Source organism: Sinohyriopsis cumingii, chromosome 13, assembly GCF_028554795.1.
Source record: "Sinohyriopsis cumingii isolate HCF-2022 chromosome 13, ASM2855479v2, whole genome shotgun sequence".
NCBI lineage: Eukaryota > Metazoa > Mollusca > Bivalvia > Unionida > Unionidae > Sinohyriopsis > Sinohyriopsis cumingii.
Window position 1 is genome coordinate 20,393,037 of NC_142973.1, and position 21,668 is coordinate 20,414,704.

The 21,668-nt window shown below is 34.4% G+C and overlaps 1 protein-coding gene across 4 annotated transcripts in view; it reads left to right on the forward strand.

Moving 5' to 3' along the window:
* The window catches only part of LOC149785021 (ubiquitin carboxyl-terminal hydrolase MINDY-2-like), a 73,029-nt gene that overhangs the window by 11,814 nt on the left and 39,547 nt on the right, over nt 1–21,668 (forward strand). For all 4 annotated transcript variants that reach the window (XM_089978722.1, XM_089978720.1, XM_089978721.1 and 1 more), the window contains exons 2-3: nt 3,411–3,922; nt 17,905–18,017. In XM_089978722.1, the coding sequence (XP_089834848.1) occupies nt 3,411–3,922; nt 17,905–18,017 (625 nt within the window). The remainder of the gene's footprint in view (nt 1–3,410; nt 3,923–17,904; nt 18,018–21,668) is intronic.

Below are 21,668 nucleotides of genomic sequence, written 5' to 3' on the forward strand. Positions count from 1 at the left end.
TTTGAAAAATATTCTAAGTTTTAATTTATGTAGCATCATCAAATTACATTTCTAATTTTCTGTGTTCAGTTTTTACAGGTTTTATGATAATTATATGTACCAGCCCATCAGTCCTAACAATGTTAGTCACAGAAGGTTGCAAATCATTTGCAAACCTTTACCTATTGATTCTTGCTGACCTGGGGGCCCCAAGTGGTCTAAAGCACTCACTGTTACGGATCACTGCCATCTCACCTTTGTCTGCATGGGTTCGAGACTCAGGCTCCGCTAACATGGGTACATGAGAAAGCTTTCCAGTATAGCTTCTTGTGGGTCGTTTGTCCTTCTTGGGATTTTCCAGGGTTCTTCCTCCACCATTTATACTGGCCACTGTGTATAGCCTATCTTGTGCTGAAAATGGCATTAAACCCTACAACAATAACAATAAATTCCTGACCAGACCCCTTGTTCTACTTCAGTTCCCAAGGATCTTTCTTCATCAGTTGGTGTTGTGTGGTTTAACACCATTTTTCTGCACACGATGGGCTATACATGGCGGCCAGTATTAATGGTGGAAGAAGAACCTGGGAAAGCTGTAGAAAGAACCACCAACCCATTAGAAGCTACTGTCAAGCTTTCTCGCATACCCACATTGGCTGAATCCGAGACTCGAACACACGCAGACAGAGGTGAGATGGCAGTGATCCGTAACATAGAGTGCTTTAGACCACTCAGCCACTCGGGGGCCCCCTCCTCATCAGTTAATTAAAATTCTGTTATTTACTTCATCAGAAGTTATATATAAATTCTGTTATGCACATTACTAAATTATTGTTGTTATTATTATTATTTCTCCATACTTTGCCCATTTTCCATCATTATTAAATCTCTGCTATAACAAATCTTTGTACAGCCAGTATAGCTCAGAGACCATACAACATATTCTTATGCAGTTTGGCATGTACATTGTTGTTATGGGTTTAATGACATTACTTAGTACATGATATGCTCAACATCACGGCTAGTATATCTGGTGGAGGAAGAACCTGGTAAGGCCCTGAAAGAACCACAAACCCACAGGAAACTACAGGTAAGCTTTCTCACATACCCACTTACACTGAGCCTGTGAATTGAACCTGCATAGACAGAGGTGAGATATCAGTGATCTGTAAAGGTGAACACTTTAGACTACATGGCCAGCCTGTGCTTTGGCATGTACATTCTCTCAGAGACCCTAAATGTGTCTTTTATGGCATTTGTCTTGTTTGTTCCATTTTGGATGGAGTTGATTGGGATGTTGCTCATAATCAGCATATTCTAATATAATTTGGTATGAACATGGTCATAGACTTACATTTGCATTATAAAATATGGGTTTAATCTTGTTTTGAGGAGTTATAGCCCCTGATTGGTCATCTTCCAGACTCTGAGTTTCTGCAGGATAACTTCACCAGATTTTTGCATGTCAAGCTGATTTGGCATCTGGCTTAAGATTGACTAGATTATGAGTGAATTTAGTTACCAGCATTCCATGACATTATGAGCAGTGCTTAAAGAAAATCTTTTTTAAACACAGGCCCCAGGTTTGTGACTTAATTAAATTCACAAGTCCTAACTGAAATTCCACAAGACTGGACTCCAATTTCCACATGCCCCAAATTTTCACTTTTTTAATATATTCATACAACGTTGCAATTGCTACAATTCGAATATAAATTAGAGGCCAGAGGGGTTGGAAGGTAATGCAAGTGTCATCAGTGTTCTTCGCTAAACTTACTTGGGGCTGGATGGTCCTGGTGTGCAAACTTCTGCTGGATTCTCCGAGAGAATCCTGGTCATAACCAAGCTGACACATGTCGATGTGTTGTTTGCAGTATGTGCAAAGTATTAATAGACCCACCCCCTTCATCTTTTTTTGTCTTTTTTCCACTGGTGTGCTTCACAAATTCAAACTCTTTCAATAAAGAGTTAAATTTTTGTTGGGCTTTGCTGATAGCTAATTGCTTCCTAAATTGGCTTAAACAATGAATTACATTTTAATCCAAAAACTGAAATGATCATGCTTTTGCAATCTATATATGCAGTAAAATCTGACTTCAAAAACATTGCCGCTGTTCACAAACTTATCAAAAATATAATACAAATGGCTTAAAAGTTCTCATTCAAAGCAGTAATATGTAATAACTTAATGTTCTTGTACACACACCTAGCATCTCTCTGATTTATCTATAATTTGTTGTTCCACTTCCTGTTCCTACCTATGCAAATTAGCACAATGGGCTCACCCACTGCAGCCTTCAGACACATCTCACTAGCTGTTGGCAGCCAATTAAGTAATATGTGAAATGTATTTTATACCTGATCTCTTTTACTTTAATTGCTGCTATATAAACTGCCTAAGGAATAGTTTTACATCAGCTCCAATCATGACTGTTTACTGTTTATACATGCAATATGTTCCAGTCATGACTGTTAACCGTTTATACACGCAAGATGTAACGATCATATACTGAAAGTTGTGGGATTTTTTTGTTTTTGTTTTTGTTATTTTTTTGAAGATTACTGAAAGTTGTGTTTTTTCAAAACACAACCTTGTTGGGGGTTTGGGGGGTCAAAATAGTAATTTTAGCATGACACGCTATGCTTCAATTTGATTAAAATCAGATCTCAATTTTGATGAAGGACAATGGTGATCTGATTTAGATTGTGCCAAGTTATGGCAGGTATTTTAACATCTTGAAAATACATTTATATAGTTTATCAACATGATCCAAGTTGACACAGGCAAATTGACTTTTGTTTGACATGCTCGATGGACACCTCAGTTAAAATATAGGACAGGCCCGATGTAAAGTTAGAGGGGCCCCAGGCATGTGGCAATTGGATTTTCTTAGTACTGATGAGCTATGGTTCCTAATTGCCATTCTCTTGACTTTGATTTCCACAGCATAACTGTAATAAGTTTTATTGAATTTCATCCCAATTTTGCATGTAGCTTTATATTGATTAGACCTTGAATGAGCTTTTTTTACCATGTTCCTTATTATCAGTTAGAAGAGTTATGGCCCATAAATGCATTTTAGAAAAAGAGATCATCCATCTTGGTATTAATGAAACATTGAATCAGTAGGATTTCCAGCATTTCCTATCATCATTTAGAAGAGTTATGGCTCCTAATTGCTTATCTCAATACTTCAGTTTTCCAGCTGAAGTTGTACTGTTTTTAAAAAAAATAAATAGACCCTACAAATTGTCGAGAGCAAGTCCCATGGTGATACACCTCACTACTACTGTAGTTATTGACATACCTTACATACCAAAGTTTTAATACATTTTCATATATGTACTATGTATGTAATTGTTGGTACAGTTTCTTATTTTGTACATGAAGTGTGTGTATACTTTGTTTATAAATCCTCATTCTTTTTCAGATGAAGATTCAGATTCTATGATAGCAGATGATGGGACAGGGGAGCAAAAGGAAGAGTGTTCCAAATCTTCGAGTGACAGATTGAATGGAGGATCAACAGAGAGCAATTCTCAAGCTGAGAGTTTTGATTTTGATACTCTGGGGTCAGAATTTTCTAAGGACTCTGATATTTCCAAGGACTCTCAAATGGAGCCACATGATCAACAGCTACGAGTGGAACTCCCTTCAGTAGAGGGTGCTGCTGGTTCTTCTTTGACAGGAACAGATAAAAGAGAAAATACACAGACATCTTCAGATCCTTCTCAGAGTGTCTACCATATAAAATGGATTACATTCAAGAACAAATCAGTGCCAATAATAACACAAAATGAGAATGGACCCTGTCCACTGTTGGCAGTACTGAATGTTTTATTATTACAAGGACGTATTATGTTTGCCCCAAATACAGAACTCATTACATCTGCACAGTTGATGACATACCTTGGGGATTGTATTCTACAGAATATTCCAGGGGTAAGCCTGCTCTGTCTTATTCTAGTCACTTTTATCTACTGTTGCTCTATGACTGTATTTATTTGCATATAAATTTCAACCTCTCTGTCCAGTAGTCAGTTCAATCGGAGGTTTTAGCTGTTACAGTTTCCCTTGCTAACAGCAAGACAGATTATTTGATAGCAAGGAAGGAAACCATAAGTACTAAAATCATATTGTTACAAGAAAGCTAAATGTAAAAAAAACATTAATTTTAATATAAAAACAATTGCAATTTTGATATGTTTTTCTTCACTTATCAGAGTCCAAGATCTCTTGTGCATGGAACCCAGGGGCTATATGGGCTACCATATAGCTAGCCCATACCATATACATGTACTTATGTCCAGTAGCCCATTGGACTCCAGTATGATATCATGAATTGTTTATTATTTTAAACAAAACAAAAGTACATAAGAAGAGGTAATAATTGTTAATGACATAAAAGATCTTAAAAAGGATTGTCTTGAAGCTTAATGTTTTATATTTGAGTGCCTTCTTTTTTTTCCTTTGGCATCTATCCTTCCTTTTCTTTACAAATTACTAAAAAAAAACTTCTGTATGATTCTTTTATCAACTATTTGAACACTTATGGTCTTATTCATGAAAATCAGACTGGCTTTTGACAGAATCACTCATGTCAAACTGCGCTTGGATGTATGATTAATAAATGGTTGAAAGAATTTGATAAAGGAGAAATAGTTTGCAATATTATAGTTTAATTTTATGAAGTTTTTGATCTTGTAGAACCTAAAGTTTATTAGTGCATCAAAAACTCTACACTGGTTTACATATTACTTAACTGATAGAATTCAGAAGTATCTTTCAGTGGTCATCTGAACCTTAAATATTAATTATGGAGCACCATAGGGCTCTGTCCTTGGACCTCTGCTATTCATTCTTTTATTCTTAATAACATAACCCCATAAGATACAAAATTCACTTTCCTCCACTGACCATTATGCTGATGACATTACACTATTGGAGACAGGTAAAACTAAAACTATATTAAAAATAACAAGCATTAAGTATGGTGCAAGAAAAACTGTATCATTATAAATACAAAAAAAGACTTGCTAGACACAAATTCCAGGTTCTGTTTGACATTGTGAACCTTAATATGAGCGCTGCTGTTACAATTTTTGGTATATTTGTAACAACAATCTAACTTGGTCTATTCACAGTAACCATTTTGTTTTTATAAGGTTATTTTGTATCATTGGCCACTTAAGAAAATATAAACACTTTGTTCCTTTTCAGGATAGGGCCATCTTTTATAAAAGTTTCATTCAGCCATATCTGGACCATTGTAATGCAGTTTGCAGTAAAACCTCAATTTCAACAAAACAGAATTTTACAGACTCAGTATTATTCTATTTAATTTTATTTCATTGTGTAGACAGTTGTCAGGATGCAATGAATTATATAAACATTTTACCAATACAAGGAAGAATATTCCTTACAAAGACCAAATTTATATATTAAGTGTCAAGAAAAGCTAATCCTTTCTAGCTAAGCAATATATTTCACCAAAGAGATGCTAATGGTACTCGAAATTTAGGGTCTGCTAGAAGTAAAAATTACATTATTCCAAAGCCAAAAAAGAATTGTTAGTTAAAAGGAGCTTGTGATATACTGGTCCACTGGTATAGTCTTAGAACAACATTCCTAGTGACATTAAGCAAGCTCCTTGCATTCCTCTTTTCATAATTAGTGTCTTCAATGGATGAAATCATAAGGCAGTCAAAAGATTTATAAGTTCCTGCTTTTCTCTGCTTATACATTTTTTCATAAATGAATGTTTCAATACAGTGTGATATTTTACATATGTTTCATATGCTCACTGATGCTTGTGCATATGTTCTTGGCTTGAAACTTTGATTTTCAGAATAACTCAATTCTTTAATATTACATTGAGGGCCAAATTCATCCCATTTTGCTGTAAGTATTGTATATATTGTACATAACAGAAGGCCTCAATGTAGATTAGTTTCTGTAACTGAATTAATTTCTCTAAATAAAGTTAATAATAACAATAATAATATTTATTATTATTATTATTATTATTATTATTATTATTATTGGGGCCTCAGGTGACCAATTAATCTAAAGTGCTTGCCTTTACCAAATTACTGCCATCTCATCTCCATTGCATGGGTTCGAGTCTCAGGCTTGGCCAATGTGGTTCTACTGGTTGCCATGTATAGCCTTTTGTGTGCTGAAAAATGGTATTGATCTCAGAACATTATTGTTATTATTATTGTTATATGGTTGATCAAGAAATTGCCTTGAAAACTGTATGTACATAATGTATGTTTTGGTTTGAATCAGATACGATTGAAAGAAAGCAAGAAATATCTTTAAATGCCCATCTTTATGAATAACAGAACATAATACATGTATATGGGGTCTCTCAAGGGCCCATTTTTTGACCACTATTTGTTTTATTCTTTTTATCAGTGACCTGCCAGAATATCTAAAGGAATCAATTTTATTTGCTAATGAAACTGGAACTGCAAATTGAAGATATTAAATCCAACTTAAAGACTAAACTAATGTTGGTTACAACTCAGCAAAGGAGGTGTAGTCTCAGATCAGGCAGACTAATCTGAAAAGAATAAACTTAACATACGAAGTAGTATTTAAATAATTAAAAAAGTATTTAAATAATTTATGAGGTTAAAAAAGGAAAAAGTGCTGGGTGTAAATATTGGTAACAACCTGTTGTGGTATAAATACATTAAAAGTATCAGTAAACCTATAGCTGCTTGCAGTGTGTTGCTTCCATTATAGGCTTCTTTGTAGATCAATATATACAATTTTAATGAAATAACACCTGATGTTGAAAAGGAAAAGAGTGATGGGTGTAACTATTGATAACAACCTGTTATGGTGTGAGCACATTAACAGCAGTATCAGTAAATGTATGGTGCTCATTGTACACTGGTTTTATGTATTAAAGGCTTTTTGTCTATAAATTTGTGTATAAAGTTTTGATGAAATAATTTCCGATGCTGAGAAGATAAAAGTGCTGGGTGTAACTATTGATAACAACTTGTCATGATGTGAGCACATTAAAAGCATCAGTAAACGTGTTGCTGCTCAGGGTGTTTTTCTTTTATGTATATAAAGCTTTTTGTCTGTAGATCAACATATAATATGTTATAAGCAAATGTATTCAACCACACTACTATATGAAGTGGTGCTTGCGAACGTGCTTTGGGTTAGATACTAAACATTTAGAAACGGATAGGGTAATTCTCAAAGTAACATTTGGCACTCCATCATCTCCTTTACAGCAGACTCCAAAAGTGTTTTTTTAAATCATTGGTCAAAAATTTCAACCTAGTTGCATGTGATATTCAGTGCAATGAATCATACAATCAAAAATAAAATTTTCAGTTTAATTTTATCCTTTTAAGGCCAGGAATTGAACAATGCAATGTGTGTGTGTGTGTGTATATATATATATATATATATATATATATATATATAGTAAACTATTAGAGTATCACAGGAGAAATTAACATTGCATACAAAATATATTACATTACCCTCAGTAACAAAGATATTATTATTATTTGTATGGCTAGATATTGACCACTGGCAACAACATCCATTGAATGGGATTGTTTCCTAGATACAGTAGCTTCTCACTGGCTCAGATTATAGTAGTTTGACTCAACTCTCAGGATCACTCACACTGCTTTTTAAAGGGGCTTTACTGCATAAATGTTTAAATTAAGCTTGTTCAATCTAATAAGGATGAAAATCACATTTAAAGATGTGAAATTTTTGATGTAGGGTTTTCCTTGACTAAAAACAGACAGTGATTATGCTAATATATCATGTGACAAATCAAACTAGTTATCTAAGGTGTAAACGGCATGAAAGTGGATGTTGATGCTTTCAGATTAATTTATGTGATAATAAAAGATGATGTACTGCTGTTGCCAATGGGATGAAATAGTTTTCATTCATAATAATGTACTTGTCCAGAAGTGAAGCAGTTTTAGAGCAGTGGATAAAGCAAGTAATTTGTTTTGTAATGGGATAATGGGGGTCATCTCAATGTGTTACCAATGGAAACCTTACATTATCACATCTCTCTCTATCTTTCTCTCATAAAATAAAAGAATATATGTTTATTTACCTGATGTATGGTACACATACTTACACATCCCAAATTGATGCATTGTTTAATGTTGATAAGTGAAGTTTTAAAGAAGTTAAACTTAGCATTAAAAGTGAGAAAGATGAATCAACAGATATAGATGGAAAAATTAAATTCCATATTCAGGCAGCTTAATGGTATGATATTATTTTTAACAAGTCATAACACTTGACTCCTTTCCAAAAAATTAATGGAATTATCAAGGGGTAAACTTTACATACTTTAAAAGAACCAAGTATTGCTCACTAGGCTTCGATTAAAATAACTGTGGAAAAAAGAACATATTATGCCCAATTATAGTAGTTGAAAAGAATTAACAAGCTTGGGCTAATAGAAAAAAAATGTTTCTTGTTTGAAAATAAACCCAAGGTGACCTTCCTCCTTCTCCGTTTGCAAAACTAACTGTTTGATCCCTAAGCAGACAATTTCTTGTTCTCCATACACACAGCAATAATAAGCCAGTTGTAGAAAATGTGAAAGATATTATTTTTAAAGGTTGACTTAAATTGCCATAATAGTTTTAATAATATTAAAACAAGGTTCTACTTTGCTAATTTCAAAGATGCTTGTTTGCTATGGAGGCTATATGAAAAAACATTAACTAAAACATGTCACATTGAAGAATTCTTGCATGTTTGTCAGCATTAAAAAATGTTGAAGAAGGTCTGAAAATTATTTTTCTAACCTGGCTGTCATGGTGATTAGGATACACACATTTGTTTGTTGATTATGATATAATAAATATTTCCTCCGATACTTTGATAAAATATTACCATTGTATTTTAAAGAGAGATTGAAAGTGTATTTTCTAGCTGGTTGCTATGTAAGCCATCAAAAATAGAATCTTGCCTTCCATGAATGTTTAATCAAATAGTTATTTCTTTAAATGTCAGAGTGTATTTTTGATCTGATTGTTATGGGAGCTAATTAAATTTGTGTCACTTCTTATGTTCATGCAAGACAGAGGATAAATAAATAATGTATGTTATGGTATGTGTAATGTCTTAACATTACTCTCTATGTAGCTTCAGCAGATAGAACACTCATGTTCAATGCCTATAATATCACTTAATGTTCATGTGAAGAGTTCTTTGGTATCAGCATTTGTGCCATATTGAATGTAATGAAAAGTTATTTTATGAAAGAAATTTTAAGAAAAAGAAGCATGTCTGCATGACCTTTCTTTTTATGCATTGTTAACCCTATATTGCTACGGAGTATATGGCTGCATGCACAGAAAATGATGAAAATTACATGACAAAGGTGGATAAGTTGCACATACTCAAAGCACCTACTATTTCACATTAGTGTCATTTGGGTTGATAGCAAAAGCATGTAGAAAAACCATCTTAAAGGCTACAGATTTTATCATGAAGATGGAACCCAGACAATGAGATATGATGCACCCTTGATTCTTTAAGTAACGAGATTACCACACAGCACACTATATGCTCATAGTGTACCCTTTTCCATACCAGTGACCTTGATCTTAGAGCTACAAACCTGCCATAAAGTATGAAACTGAATAAGATTTCATCAAAATACATGAAGTAGTTAAAAAATGACAGCCTAAATAAGGAAGCAGGCCACTGACATCCTTGTTTTTTACCTTAACCTTCACAGCAGAGGATATGACTGAATTCATGCCATACATCAAGTCTAGATACACAGCTGGTTAAAGTTGCATGAAAAGCATTCATTGGTTCAATCATTAAACCCCAACATGGACAAATGGTGCTGATTTTGTTTTTTCTCTGGCTGTCACTGAAGTCATTGCTTAGGTATTGCTAATTATAACTGGTTCAGGTTTCATTAAAATATTAAAGTAGTTTGATAGTTACCCTCCGAAAAAGCACAAAGTGACATAATTACAGTTTCATATGCTTTGCTGTGAACTTAACCTAGTGGCAGGAGAATGTATATGGTATAATATACACTGTCTCGTTATGATATATACATGGGCAGAGTTTCATTAAAATCTCTCCAGCTGTCACAAAGTTGTGGGCTAGACAACCATATGTTAATAGACGGATGGAATGACAATGTATTTATATAATAACCCCAATTCATGACAGATGTGGAAAAAAATGCATCAATAGTCTCAAGATGTAGCATGACACCACACGTGTTCTTGGCTTGACCTTTTTTGACAAATGATAAAGAACATGATATGCAGTTAGAGCTGTAAAAATTTTAGTAAACATCTACTGGGTACCTGTTGATCCTAATGTTCGGTTACCTGGGTACCTGATCAGAGGGAAATTGTATTAAATGTGAACCTGAACTACTGTGTTGTAGGTTCAATACATGCCAACACCCCAGAGAAGTATAAGCATATTTGTTACTAATATAAGTAGCAAAAATCATTATATGAGCGTAAAAAGATTATATATTACATGCCATAATTGCAGAAAACTATATGAAAAATTTACATTTATTTTTGCTACTTAATCTGGTTTGCAGTTAGTTAAAACTCTTACCACAAATCAGCTAATTCCATGTTAATTTTTATGAGAATACTGAGACAGAAATTATTAATATAAAACACTCTTTAACTAGTCTAAATGTCTTAGTCTGTCAGTCTTTCACTGAATGATCAAGTCTACAGGTTCTGCTATGAGCATGACATTGTGCTCAGTCTGAATGCTGTATTACATCAATCTCAAATTCTTCTTTCAAAATGTTTAAAGCACTATTGATTTTACCTTTTCCTGACACAAAACAGTCAATAAAGCCTGTTTTGCTTAACATTTGACACCATTTTGTTTCAGTATAAACTGGTCCCTTGCCTTGGTGTGTAGCCATATATAATGAATCTGTGACAAGATTTGAAATTGAAGAAACATGTCTGTTTTCATGGAAGTGTGTCATATGCATTTACTATAAATAGGAAATAAGGAAAGTAGATTGAGGCCTACAATGGATAAATGCACTGTAGCCAATAGCCACATGCCTCGAACTATGTGTTATTCTGTATCTCGATCTCTGCCGATGTCACCATTATAATCATTGAACTGAACTTGGGAGCGTTTTTTTTTTATTTTTGCATGAACTAAGCAGGTTCTTGATGATGGCACATTTTATTACCAAATTATCAACAGGCAGGTTCTGGGATACCTGTTGCCCAGCGTAGCATGCAACAAACTTTATGTATCAAAAGACATACATTCTTTTTCTTAAATAGCTTTGGAAGTTACAGCCTGGATTAAAAAAATGATTACATTAATGCTTACGATAAAACCTTGAGGGTGGTATAGGAACACTTGTCAAATTATCTTGGATATAAGCATTTTCAGTTTCATCTCTCTAAATATGGGTTTTTAATTCAAGATTTGTCAATAAGTATATGACCATGACTTTGTATTGAAGATTATAAAAGTAAAAAGAAGTAAGTTATTAAAATTGTATGTGTTGGATAATGCTACTGTTAATGGCTTTAAGATACAGTCAAGACATGAAAAGAAAATAACCTTAAGATGACTAGTGCATAACATATTTGTCAAGATATTGATAGTGGTACAAGAGACACCATCCAGAATACTTTATTTTCATTACTGGAACAGCTTTTGAACTACAGTGTAATGATCAAAAATAACATTGATCTATCTAATTGGATCATAAGAGTGGTCATGATGCATGAAGAACAAAATTTGTATGCCACTGTCCTTGAGAATTTGTGAACTACATGTTCGATAGATAATATTGATCTATGCTCTAAACCTTCATGAAAATACCATGAAAAAAAGATACATTCAGAAATCATGATTTAAAATAAAGTTTAATTAAACTATAGTACCTTCAATGACTTTTGAGTTATAGTACCATATATACTCGCGTATAAGCCGAATAATTTAGGAAAAATTAAAAGCCCAGAAGACGGGGGGGGTCAGCCTATCCATGGGCCATTGTCTAAACTTGACGGTTTTTAAGTCTTTTTGTTGACTACTGTAAAGGCTGTAAATCTTGGGACATGAAAAAATAATTTTTTGCTGTGTCTCAAGACAAATGCATGTAAAAATAAAAAACATTTTTGGTGACCTGACACTATTGAACTGTTAACAAGTACTATGATTTTGTTATTATTTTGCATGTGCATATTTTCTGATTTCTCCAGTATGAAATTAAATAAGGTAAATACAGACTTTAAAATTTGTGGGCCAGTTGAGTTTACGCAGGAGACCAGGCTGAACTCTAAAGTACACAGTGCAAAGTGTGCATAGCATCACTTAAAACCATGCCAAACATATTAGATGCAGGTTTTGTTTTAGTCATTGTTTCGACCAAATTGCATTCTTCTAGATAACAGTTCAGCAAACCCTTAATAGCTGTTTCATTTAAGTTGAATCACGTGCTCACAAGTTACTTGTTTTCAATGATATAAGTGATCCTACAAACTGAGGTAATATTTATGAAAAGATACACATGTTTAATTGTAAAAGGCACATAACCAGCATAACTTACATGTTCACGAAGAGTGGTAATAATAACGGCTAAAATTCTCATTATAGATCAACTAAGGTCATCATCAGTCTACAATCTATGTTAGTTTAGTTTTGTGTTTTGGCTGAACAACATCAAACTTTCCACACAATTCAAAGTGTGATCCTTGCCAGGGATCTATGGTGTCCAATGTATGTGAGTCTAATATGGGCGAAATTTGCAAAGGACACACGATTTCTCCCTGTGACGCGCCTTATTTTCCCCCAGGACATGTTCTATATTCACATTCTGATCAGCTGTGGCCATACTGCATAATAGCTAAAGATTAGTCTTAAATAAACAAGCAAGAAAGACAGCACGACTAATTAAACGTTAATCCTTATCAATGCAAGTATTTTGTGAAAATGGCTGGCTGTCCATCATGATTCAAAGAAACCATGTTCAACACTACTGTGTGTTACGCAAGCACCAACAATTGATTGAGAAATAAAGGATTACCAATTTTGTTGAACTAAAGGTACCAAAGTAGGCAGCCACATGGTATCATACATGTGGTAACTATTTCCCCCTTGTTTTATATCTGACCTTATTCCTTTATTGTCAGCTCTTAAGGCATTTAGTATTTTCTACTATAAAGCATACGTATTTTGAATTAATGTTTTGAGGACACATATGCTGTGTGGTATTATTTTCATTCCTTCTTTTAATTTAACGATGGTAATTAATGTTCATATATATGATATAAAAATACCAGGTACTCACTCCCGTTTCTTTGGTAGGAATGGAGCTACATCATTCATGGTCATCATTCTTTGGATTGAAATTAATTGCTGACAATTTTATTGTTGTGGCTTATTTTTTGTTCTGGTTTATTGTCTGACGTTTGTATTGTTGTAGATGAAAAAAAATCATAAATTTCCATGAATAATGTTTAAACTTAATATCCTATTTAGTGAAGAAGCAAATTCTTTCTGGTAAAGTAATTATTTTGGTCACTGTAATATTTCCAGTAGTCATACTTGTAAGACCTCGATGCTGATATTAATGTTTTGGGTGTCAGGGTTGTAGCACTAAAACATTAATAACATGTGATGCGTCTTACATATAGGACTATATTTACAGGTGATACAACAGAACATGCCTTCCATGGATTGCATACAATATATCTATTTATGTTGGACTTTTCTCTTTTAGGAGAAATTTAAATCCAAGACATAATGTAATAATCGGGTGTTCTCTGCAAAAATCAGGAGGTAGGTGTGGAGTGACCCCAAAATTCAGAAGTGTTTTTGCTCTCTCCCGGTATGAGAGTTGACGTGTATGGTGTAAGGTCACTTACATCAAAGCAAACAACAACTCAGCTTTAATGGTATTAGGATAATTTTCAAAGGATCATTTCTGAAACTTCATTATTGGATTTTAGAGATATCATTAAAATTTAGTGCAGTGGTGCCCATGATTCGACTCTGAGGGATGTACTTCATTCAGCAAAATGTATTTCATTCAGCATGTGTTCAAACCTACTATGTGCATGCGGTGGCGCCATTATGTAAATACGTTCAGTAGCCTAATTGCAAGCGTTGAACCAAACGGTATTGTTATTGGTTGTGTTGTCATACTGGGATCAGATTTTAATGAGTTCGGTATTTACAATTTCAAGGCAAAATGAAAACGTAATTACTGGTGCACTGATATAAAATGTCCAATGCAATGATGCATAAACAAACAATAATTGAGTCAAAAGGCAGAGGTAGTGCTACAGCAACTCATGATTACTCAGTTCTTGTCGTCGTTCAATTAAATTATACACAAATCTAAATTAGGCAGAACAAATAAGAAAGCAGAAAATTAAATTACTTTTCAAACAAGTTTATACCGTTTCTTTTTAATAATCATACATGCCATGCCCAAGATAAGCATACGTGTACTTTTTGTTAATATAAGTTTGCCTAAATAAATGCATTTAGAACTTACCACGTGCATCTTGTGATGTCTCGGAGTTGTGGGTCGGCTTTTACACGGGTCATACACTTTTTAGTGTTTATACCTGTTCAGTTTGGGGGGTCAGCTTATAAACGAGTATATATGGTAATAATATAAAAATGAGTAAACATCACCCATGACTATTGCTTTTTTAAGGTTTGCAAGTTACAGCTAAGAATTAATGTCCAGCTCTGACCATCAAATGAGAACAATGAAAGAGGCAAATGTTACACCCTGGTCTTACTTGTATGTAAAAGTTGACCGATTTTCATACCACTGCTTAAAATTCACATTTTCCTCAAGAAGCAAGTGGACAGTAGTGTCACACGTACAATTTTCACACTGAATGATTGCTATGTAAATATCAAATTCAGTGTAATCAGAAGTGAGATACAGGGGGAAAAATTGAATTTAGGTAAATGATATGACACTATATGCATACATACATATATATATATATATATATATATATATATATATATATATATATATATATATATATATATATATATATATCATGACTGTGTGTTTGTGCCCTTTTAATGGTTCTAGGACAGAGATCTTAACAATTTCAGTGTTATGTGCCAGGGTCAAGTTCACAACCCTGGTCTGTACTGGATAATTGTCTAATTTTGTCACTTCATGCCCTTCAAGCTTGTATATAGTTATTGGCTGGAGATCTAAACAGTTTCCAGGTGAGAAGGTGTGGATTTCAACTGCTTCTAAGCTATGACTTTGGGGGTGGGAGTAGGGGGACTTACGCACAACCTCAGGGCATGACCCACTTGCTGTATTGGATCTACCATTATATCTAATATCCTTCAGACCCATATATGTTTATTGACTGGGGATCCCAACAGTTTCCAATTTGTGATTCATGGGAAGCATTATTAAAGTGTGTAACCCATAAGCCCAATGCATGTGTTCATAGCCCTGGTAATGAAGACACGACAAACCAACATTTAGACTTCTGCCTTCAATAGTTCAAATGTTTTGATTTTTAAAAAAATAATGATCTGAGTCAGTTTCTTGTCCTAAGAGTAGCAGCCAAAAGTTTGAAACCACTCTGTGCATCTAAAGACTACCAACAGTCTTATTCCAAAGTTTCAAGCCTGTCTTTAACTTATTAACCCCTGGTGCCACGTCTACGTGGCAGGAGGTAGTAGCCTACTGCCAAGCTCTGTAGTGTCAAGGTCATATATGGTACACTAAAGTGGGTGGTATTATAGAAAGGTAGACAGATGTAGCTCTACAATGATACCAAATAATCTGGACATTTTAGTTGCTCTACAAAATACAGAGGGATGGGTTTTTTTCACCCAAATTTTGCCCGTGGTTGGAATCACATTTTGTGTCTGGATTTTAGAGTTTTTGGCCTCACCTTTAAGGCAGACTGGTCTGAACTGCACACAGACGTTTGAACTTTTGCAAAAAGTAGGATAAGGTGGGCATTTGGAATAAGAGTGGTCTCGATACAAAAATGACTATTGAGAAAAGTCTTTGATTGGTGAAACAGTTTTTCATGAAAAAAGAAAAACAAAACAATTTTTACATCAACTTGTATTTGAATATAATCATCATCATCATCATCATTGGCGACTCGGTCTCGAAAGACCATGCGAATAGCGCCCTTGGGGTGTTGCCTGTCTCTGTTGGCAACGTCTGCTGTGGCTGTGCAGGCCTATACGTGAGTGACAGTCCCTACAGCAGTTGGTGCAGCTTTTCTTCCAATTATAAAGCTGGAGGAAATAATAATAATAATAATAATAATAATAATAATAATTATAATAATAATAAGCTGCAATGTGCATAGGTTGTTATTTATGATTTACCTTTATTATTTATTTCCTCCAGCTTTATAATTGGAAGAAAAGCTTGTAAACTGGTTTGAATATAATAATGCATCTAAAATCCCACACACATTACTGTATCAGCAAGACTTATTTTAATTTTCGTTACTATGAATACTTTTATTACAACTATAAACAACAGAAACTAGCTAAAATTTCATTTTCTATCAGCACTATTAATATGATGTTCCATTTTATTTCCAATTTGTTATAAAATGTAAATTTTCTGTTCATTTGTAATGACTGTAGAAAGAACGGTTATGTGGTACGTGCAGTAGCAAATGGGAAAAGGTAAATCATAAATAACAACCTATGCACATTGCAGCTTATTATTATTATAATTATTATTATTATTATTATTATTATTATTATTATTATTTATTTCCTCCAGCTTTATAATTGGAAGAAAAGCTTGTAAACTGGTTTTAAGGTAAAACTGTCTGTATTTATGATAGCCATGTTCCACAGGTAATTAGTTATTCATAGTCTACAAGACAATTTCATTTATTCCCTTCAGATGATAATTTTATTAAACTGATATTATTATCTTTATTATGATACTTGACAGCAGATATTCTTGCAAAGCATCACATTCCTCTAAGAACACAAATTCTTCATGTTGGATCTGTCAGATCTCCATGCAACATAGGTCTTTGGAGCAGGGTCTATTCTAGGTCAGACAATTAGAAGAGAGGGGAATTCCCCCTTCCTTTTGGGGGTAGCAGATTTATTTTATGCTATGCTGTGAATTACTAGATTTCGTAAGTAAAATGATGATATTCACTGGAGTGAATTATGAGAAGTAATTTTACTGCTGTGTCAATAACAAAATTACTCTGAAATTTGAAGATGGTCTTAGATGCTTATGTGGCTGAGTGGTTAAGATTGGCACCTCCAGTTACAGATGATTTGAGTTCAAATCCAACAAGGTGTGGATTTTTTTTCTTCTTAATATGCTATTTTACTTGAATTGGGAAGGAGAATAATGTAACTGTTTATATTTTCTGTATGAATAATCATAAAACACAGCAGGGCATAAATGGTAAACTGCAGACATTGCATGGGATGTGGTAAGAAATATACACCTTAAATCTCTTGTACAGTACATCTTGCTAGTCACTATCTCGAGCTGGCTACGATTGAATAACATATTCCATCATTTTCACTCTTGGCTTTACCACTCATGAAAAAAATAAGTTTTTCAGTCACTCAGTGAAATAAATTCATTATTTACTCGGAGCAAGCAAATGTCCTCAATTTAATCAGATTTCCATGCTCAGTAAGAGGAATTATCTATGCCTATGTCATTGGCTAGAGAACTACATATAACTCAGACTGATTTATCTCTGCTCCAGCTTTTCTTTGCCATTATCACATGGAGTTGAACCACAGTTTATTGGGTTGTTTTATAGAGAGAAAAAGAGATTTTGTTGGATTTATGGCCATGAAATATTGTTAAATTATGGTTATAAAGAAAAAAACATGATGGAATATAAACCAGCATTTTTTTTTTTCAGAGTATGGCATCTAGTGAATTCACTCAGCTAAATTTTGAACAGAATATGTCAGATGCCATGACTGTGATGCATAAACTACAGACTGGGTTAGATGTCAATGTCCGATTTACTGGGTAATCTACCAGTCTCTTCCTCTGCTTCTTTCTCTGCCTGCATCCAGGTGTATCTTTGCTTCTCAGTCCCTTGAATTTTTCTTGTCTTAAGAAACACTACAATGATGATCTCAGTTATATGTACATGTATTTAAATATTGAGCACTCGACCAGTTCAGAAATATTGTTGCACCTGTCTGCCCAAGCATCGTTAGACTAATATTTCAAATATTTTTTTCTTTAACAAAATTTTATACATATAGTGATAACAGAAGGACATTAATATCAGTTATACCATATCTGTTGCTGTTGCCTAGCTGGTACTTTTTCAGGTGGAAAAACCATGACTGTATGATGAAAATTTGTCCTCCCATTAGGGTCAACTAGAAGATTCCTGAATGCTGGATCACCTCTGGGATTACCTTCACATTTTTACCTGTGTGTACTATCTCTGCATTCTTTTCTTAGTCAACATGCTGTAATGTCTATATTGTTTATGCTGAAGAAGATTTGCTGTCACTTCTTGGTTCAAGAAGGAAATTAACCATTTCTTTTGTGTGCATATTCTTTGTAAATGTTGGGATTATAACCCTGATCAGGATTAATCGCTGTTAAGCTCTCTTGAAAATTATTACCGTTTGTTTCATACGTGTGTATAGCTTGGCATTTTGTTTTTGTGGTATTAGTGCTTCGAATTTGGTTGTGCATGTTTCTAGATAAGGGCGAGTATTTTGTCAAATTTTCCCTATTCTTGCAGATATCGTGGTCTTTGGGCTCGGCTTAAGCCTTTTTGTTTATTATGAGTCATTTAATTCACATGACCTGCATAAGGAATTCTGGTAATATTTTATGCGGTAATCAGGTTGCACTCCACTTTTACCTTCATATCTTGTGCTCAGTAATCAAACACATATTCTTTTTCAATTTTGGTTTCAGATCTCTTTCCTGAATCTTTTCATGTTATTATTTGCAATCTTAAACCTTGGGTTTTTCTGTGCTACTTTTTGCTAATTTAGTGGTGCCTAGTTTAAGCCTGGTTGACTTGATTGCCATATATTTTTCTGTTTTCAACAGAGCATTATTTTCTTTTACTTTGCATTTAAATGTATGAATGACTCAAGGAGACATATCACTGATATTATTACATAAGCTTGTACTTGTCCACACATTACCTTGTGGATACTTTTAGTTGCTTGAAAATTTTTCTTTGTCTACAAATCTTTTCAGCTTTCTTTTATAGAAACAATGTCTAAGCTGGGCGTGGTTACATTTGGTCACCAGAAATCCCTCAGGAACACACATCACTTGTATATCTTGCACATGCTGTGAGTTGTCCCTTCTGCAATCTTTGGTTGGACAATGTCAGGGATCTCACCTAGCATAGTCGTATCTATAAAATGAGAAAAGGGTTCCTCCCTCATCTTCTAAAGAGTTTTCAGGGATCTCATTCTGAGTTTTTCTGGTCTCAGAGAAGGATTAAGAAGTCTATCTGGACATGCTTAGGGTAGTGGGACCCCTCACAAGAGAGGTTATACACGAGTTGCTTACTCCCCACCCAATGAAGGGGGAGCAACACCCTATATTGAGCCACAGCTTGGTACAGGCTGAAAGTGAGTCTGGGTGTTGGTCTTTAGAGCCCATACAGGATGGTGATAAGGATCAGGAAGAGTTTCCCTCTCTCCATACTACCGTTTCATCTGAAGAGAAAATGGGAATTGGCTTATAGATACCAAATCAGAGAGGGGAATTGGGAACACATTCACCATTCCCTGTTATCCCTCTAAATTCATATGGGTAATGGGCCTTTTCTCACTTGGAAATGATCAGACCTTTCAATGCATGCAGTCAGGGACTCCTGATCTTGCTTGGTGAGTTTGTAGCTGCAGGCCATGCACCTACATCGTATTACAAGATTGGGTGTCACAAAAGAAGCATAGGGATAGACTTTTTGAAAGATGTTCTAGGTGGATGGAGAATTTCCCTAATCCGCTTCTTGAGTCCATTGTTGAAAACATTCCACTAGCTTTGGGAGGGGAATTACTCAATTTCTCTCTCCTGCCAAGTCTGCTGCACAACAGTGAGTCGTTGTGTCACATAGTCTTGCCTACTAGGAGAGAGTAAGATAAAGACATTCTTCTGTCATCGTCAGTGTGCTCGAGTTTGACACAGAACAGGCTGATGTGGTACCCCATTCCTTCAGGTCCCCTGACCCTTTCATCCATTGGTTTAAGGAGGCAGTGGAAAAGAAGAGCTGGTCTTTCGATAAAACAGTAAATGGCTCTTCATTGTTTTTTGGAAGCAGTAGCAAAAATTTCAAAGCATGTGTTTTCCTTTTCCATGGCCTTGTTATCGGAGCTTATTAACTTCTGCAGGGATGTTGCTTTAATCACTTCAGTGGTCATACTAGAGCACAGTAATAAGAATCTTCTGATGACTGCCATCAGGGTAAATTGGTTAAATTATTTAAAGCTATGTAGCCCTAGTCAAAACAACAATCCCATTTTAGAGCTCCCTCTCAGCAGGCAGGTGGGTATAGAAGGGTGTACATCAAAGGCCCACCCTGCCCCCTTTTCTAAAGACAAGAGTGGACATCCCTAGAACTTGTTCCCTTTCCTGCAGAGCATACCTCTTCCACTGGTTACTGTTGATGCCAGACTAAACCTCTTTATAAATGGATATAAAATGTCAAGCATTATGGATTGTAATAAATTTAATTAAGACAAATTGTAAGTTGTCAGTTTATTTTTTACATGTTCCACTCAGGAATATATTTGTATTTTACATTGGTTCTGTTTTTTTTCTTCATTATCTATCTATCTATCTGTCTGTCTGTCTGTCTGTCTATGTCTGCCTAAACTAATCGAGTCTTATCTAGGCTTGTTTATTTTTCCAAAGTGTAACTCTGACTCACTGACTACAAGTCACCCATTCAGATGGATCTGACTTGCAAAATAAACCTCAGTTTATAGAAAGGTCAGTGATAAATTGGCTTTGTGTAGCCCTAAATGGGTGGGGTAGACTCATAGTCGAATCAACTTATAAGCAATTGTATACAGTATATATATAGTGTGTGCTTAATTTTTGTCTTTGATATTGATTTTAGATTTTACTCTAAGCTAATGTTCATTTGTAAATAATATGTTAACATATCTAACCTTTTTAGTGCAGAATATTCAAGAAACAATTTGATGGAATTTTCCAATTAGAAATGACTCACATCTAGGGAATTCAAGAACATTCAATTGTGTCTTAAGTCAAGTGAAGTATGCATAAATAAAGGCTTTCTTAACAAGCGTTCATTTCTGTTGTGAGGTCAGTCTGTGGAAACATTTTCAGTTGTGTTCAGATATAATTTGAGAGGAATCATTTGTTTAAAATATTCATTGGAATTCCAAAGTGCTCAATGACTTCTGAACAAACACATTATGTTAGAATTAATACGAATTCATTCAGAGACATTCTGGATTGCGTCATTGGTACATGAGGACATTCAAAACACTTGGAATTCATTTGGAACATTCTATACCTTTGGCCTTGTTATAGGACATTTAGGATTATTTGAAATTTATTTTACAGTACCGTAAGTGTTTCTTAAATATACACTTTGTAACTCAGAAATATAAATCACTTGTTGATTTTACTTACATTTTTGGTTTGACATTCTTTTTGTTA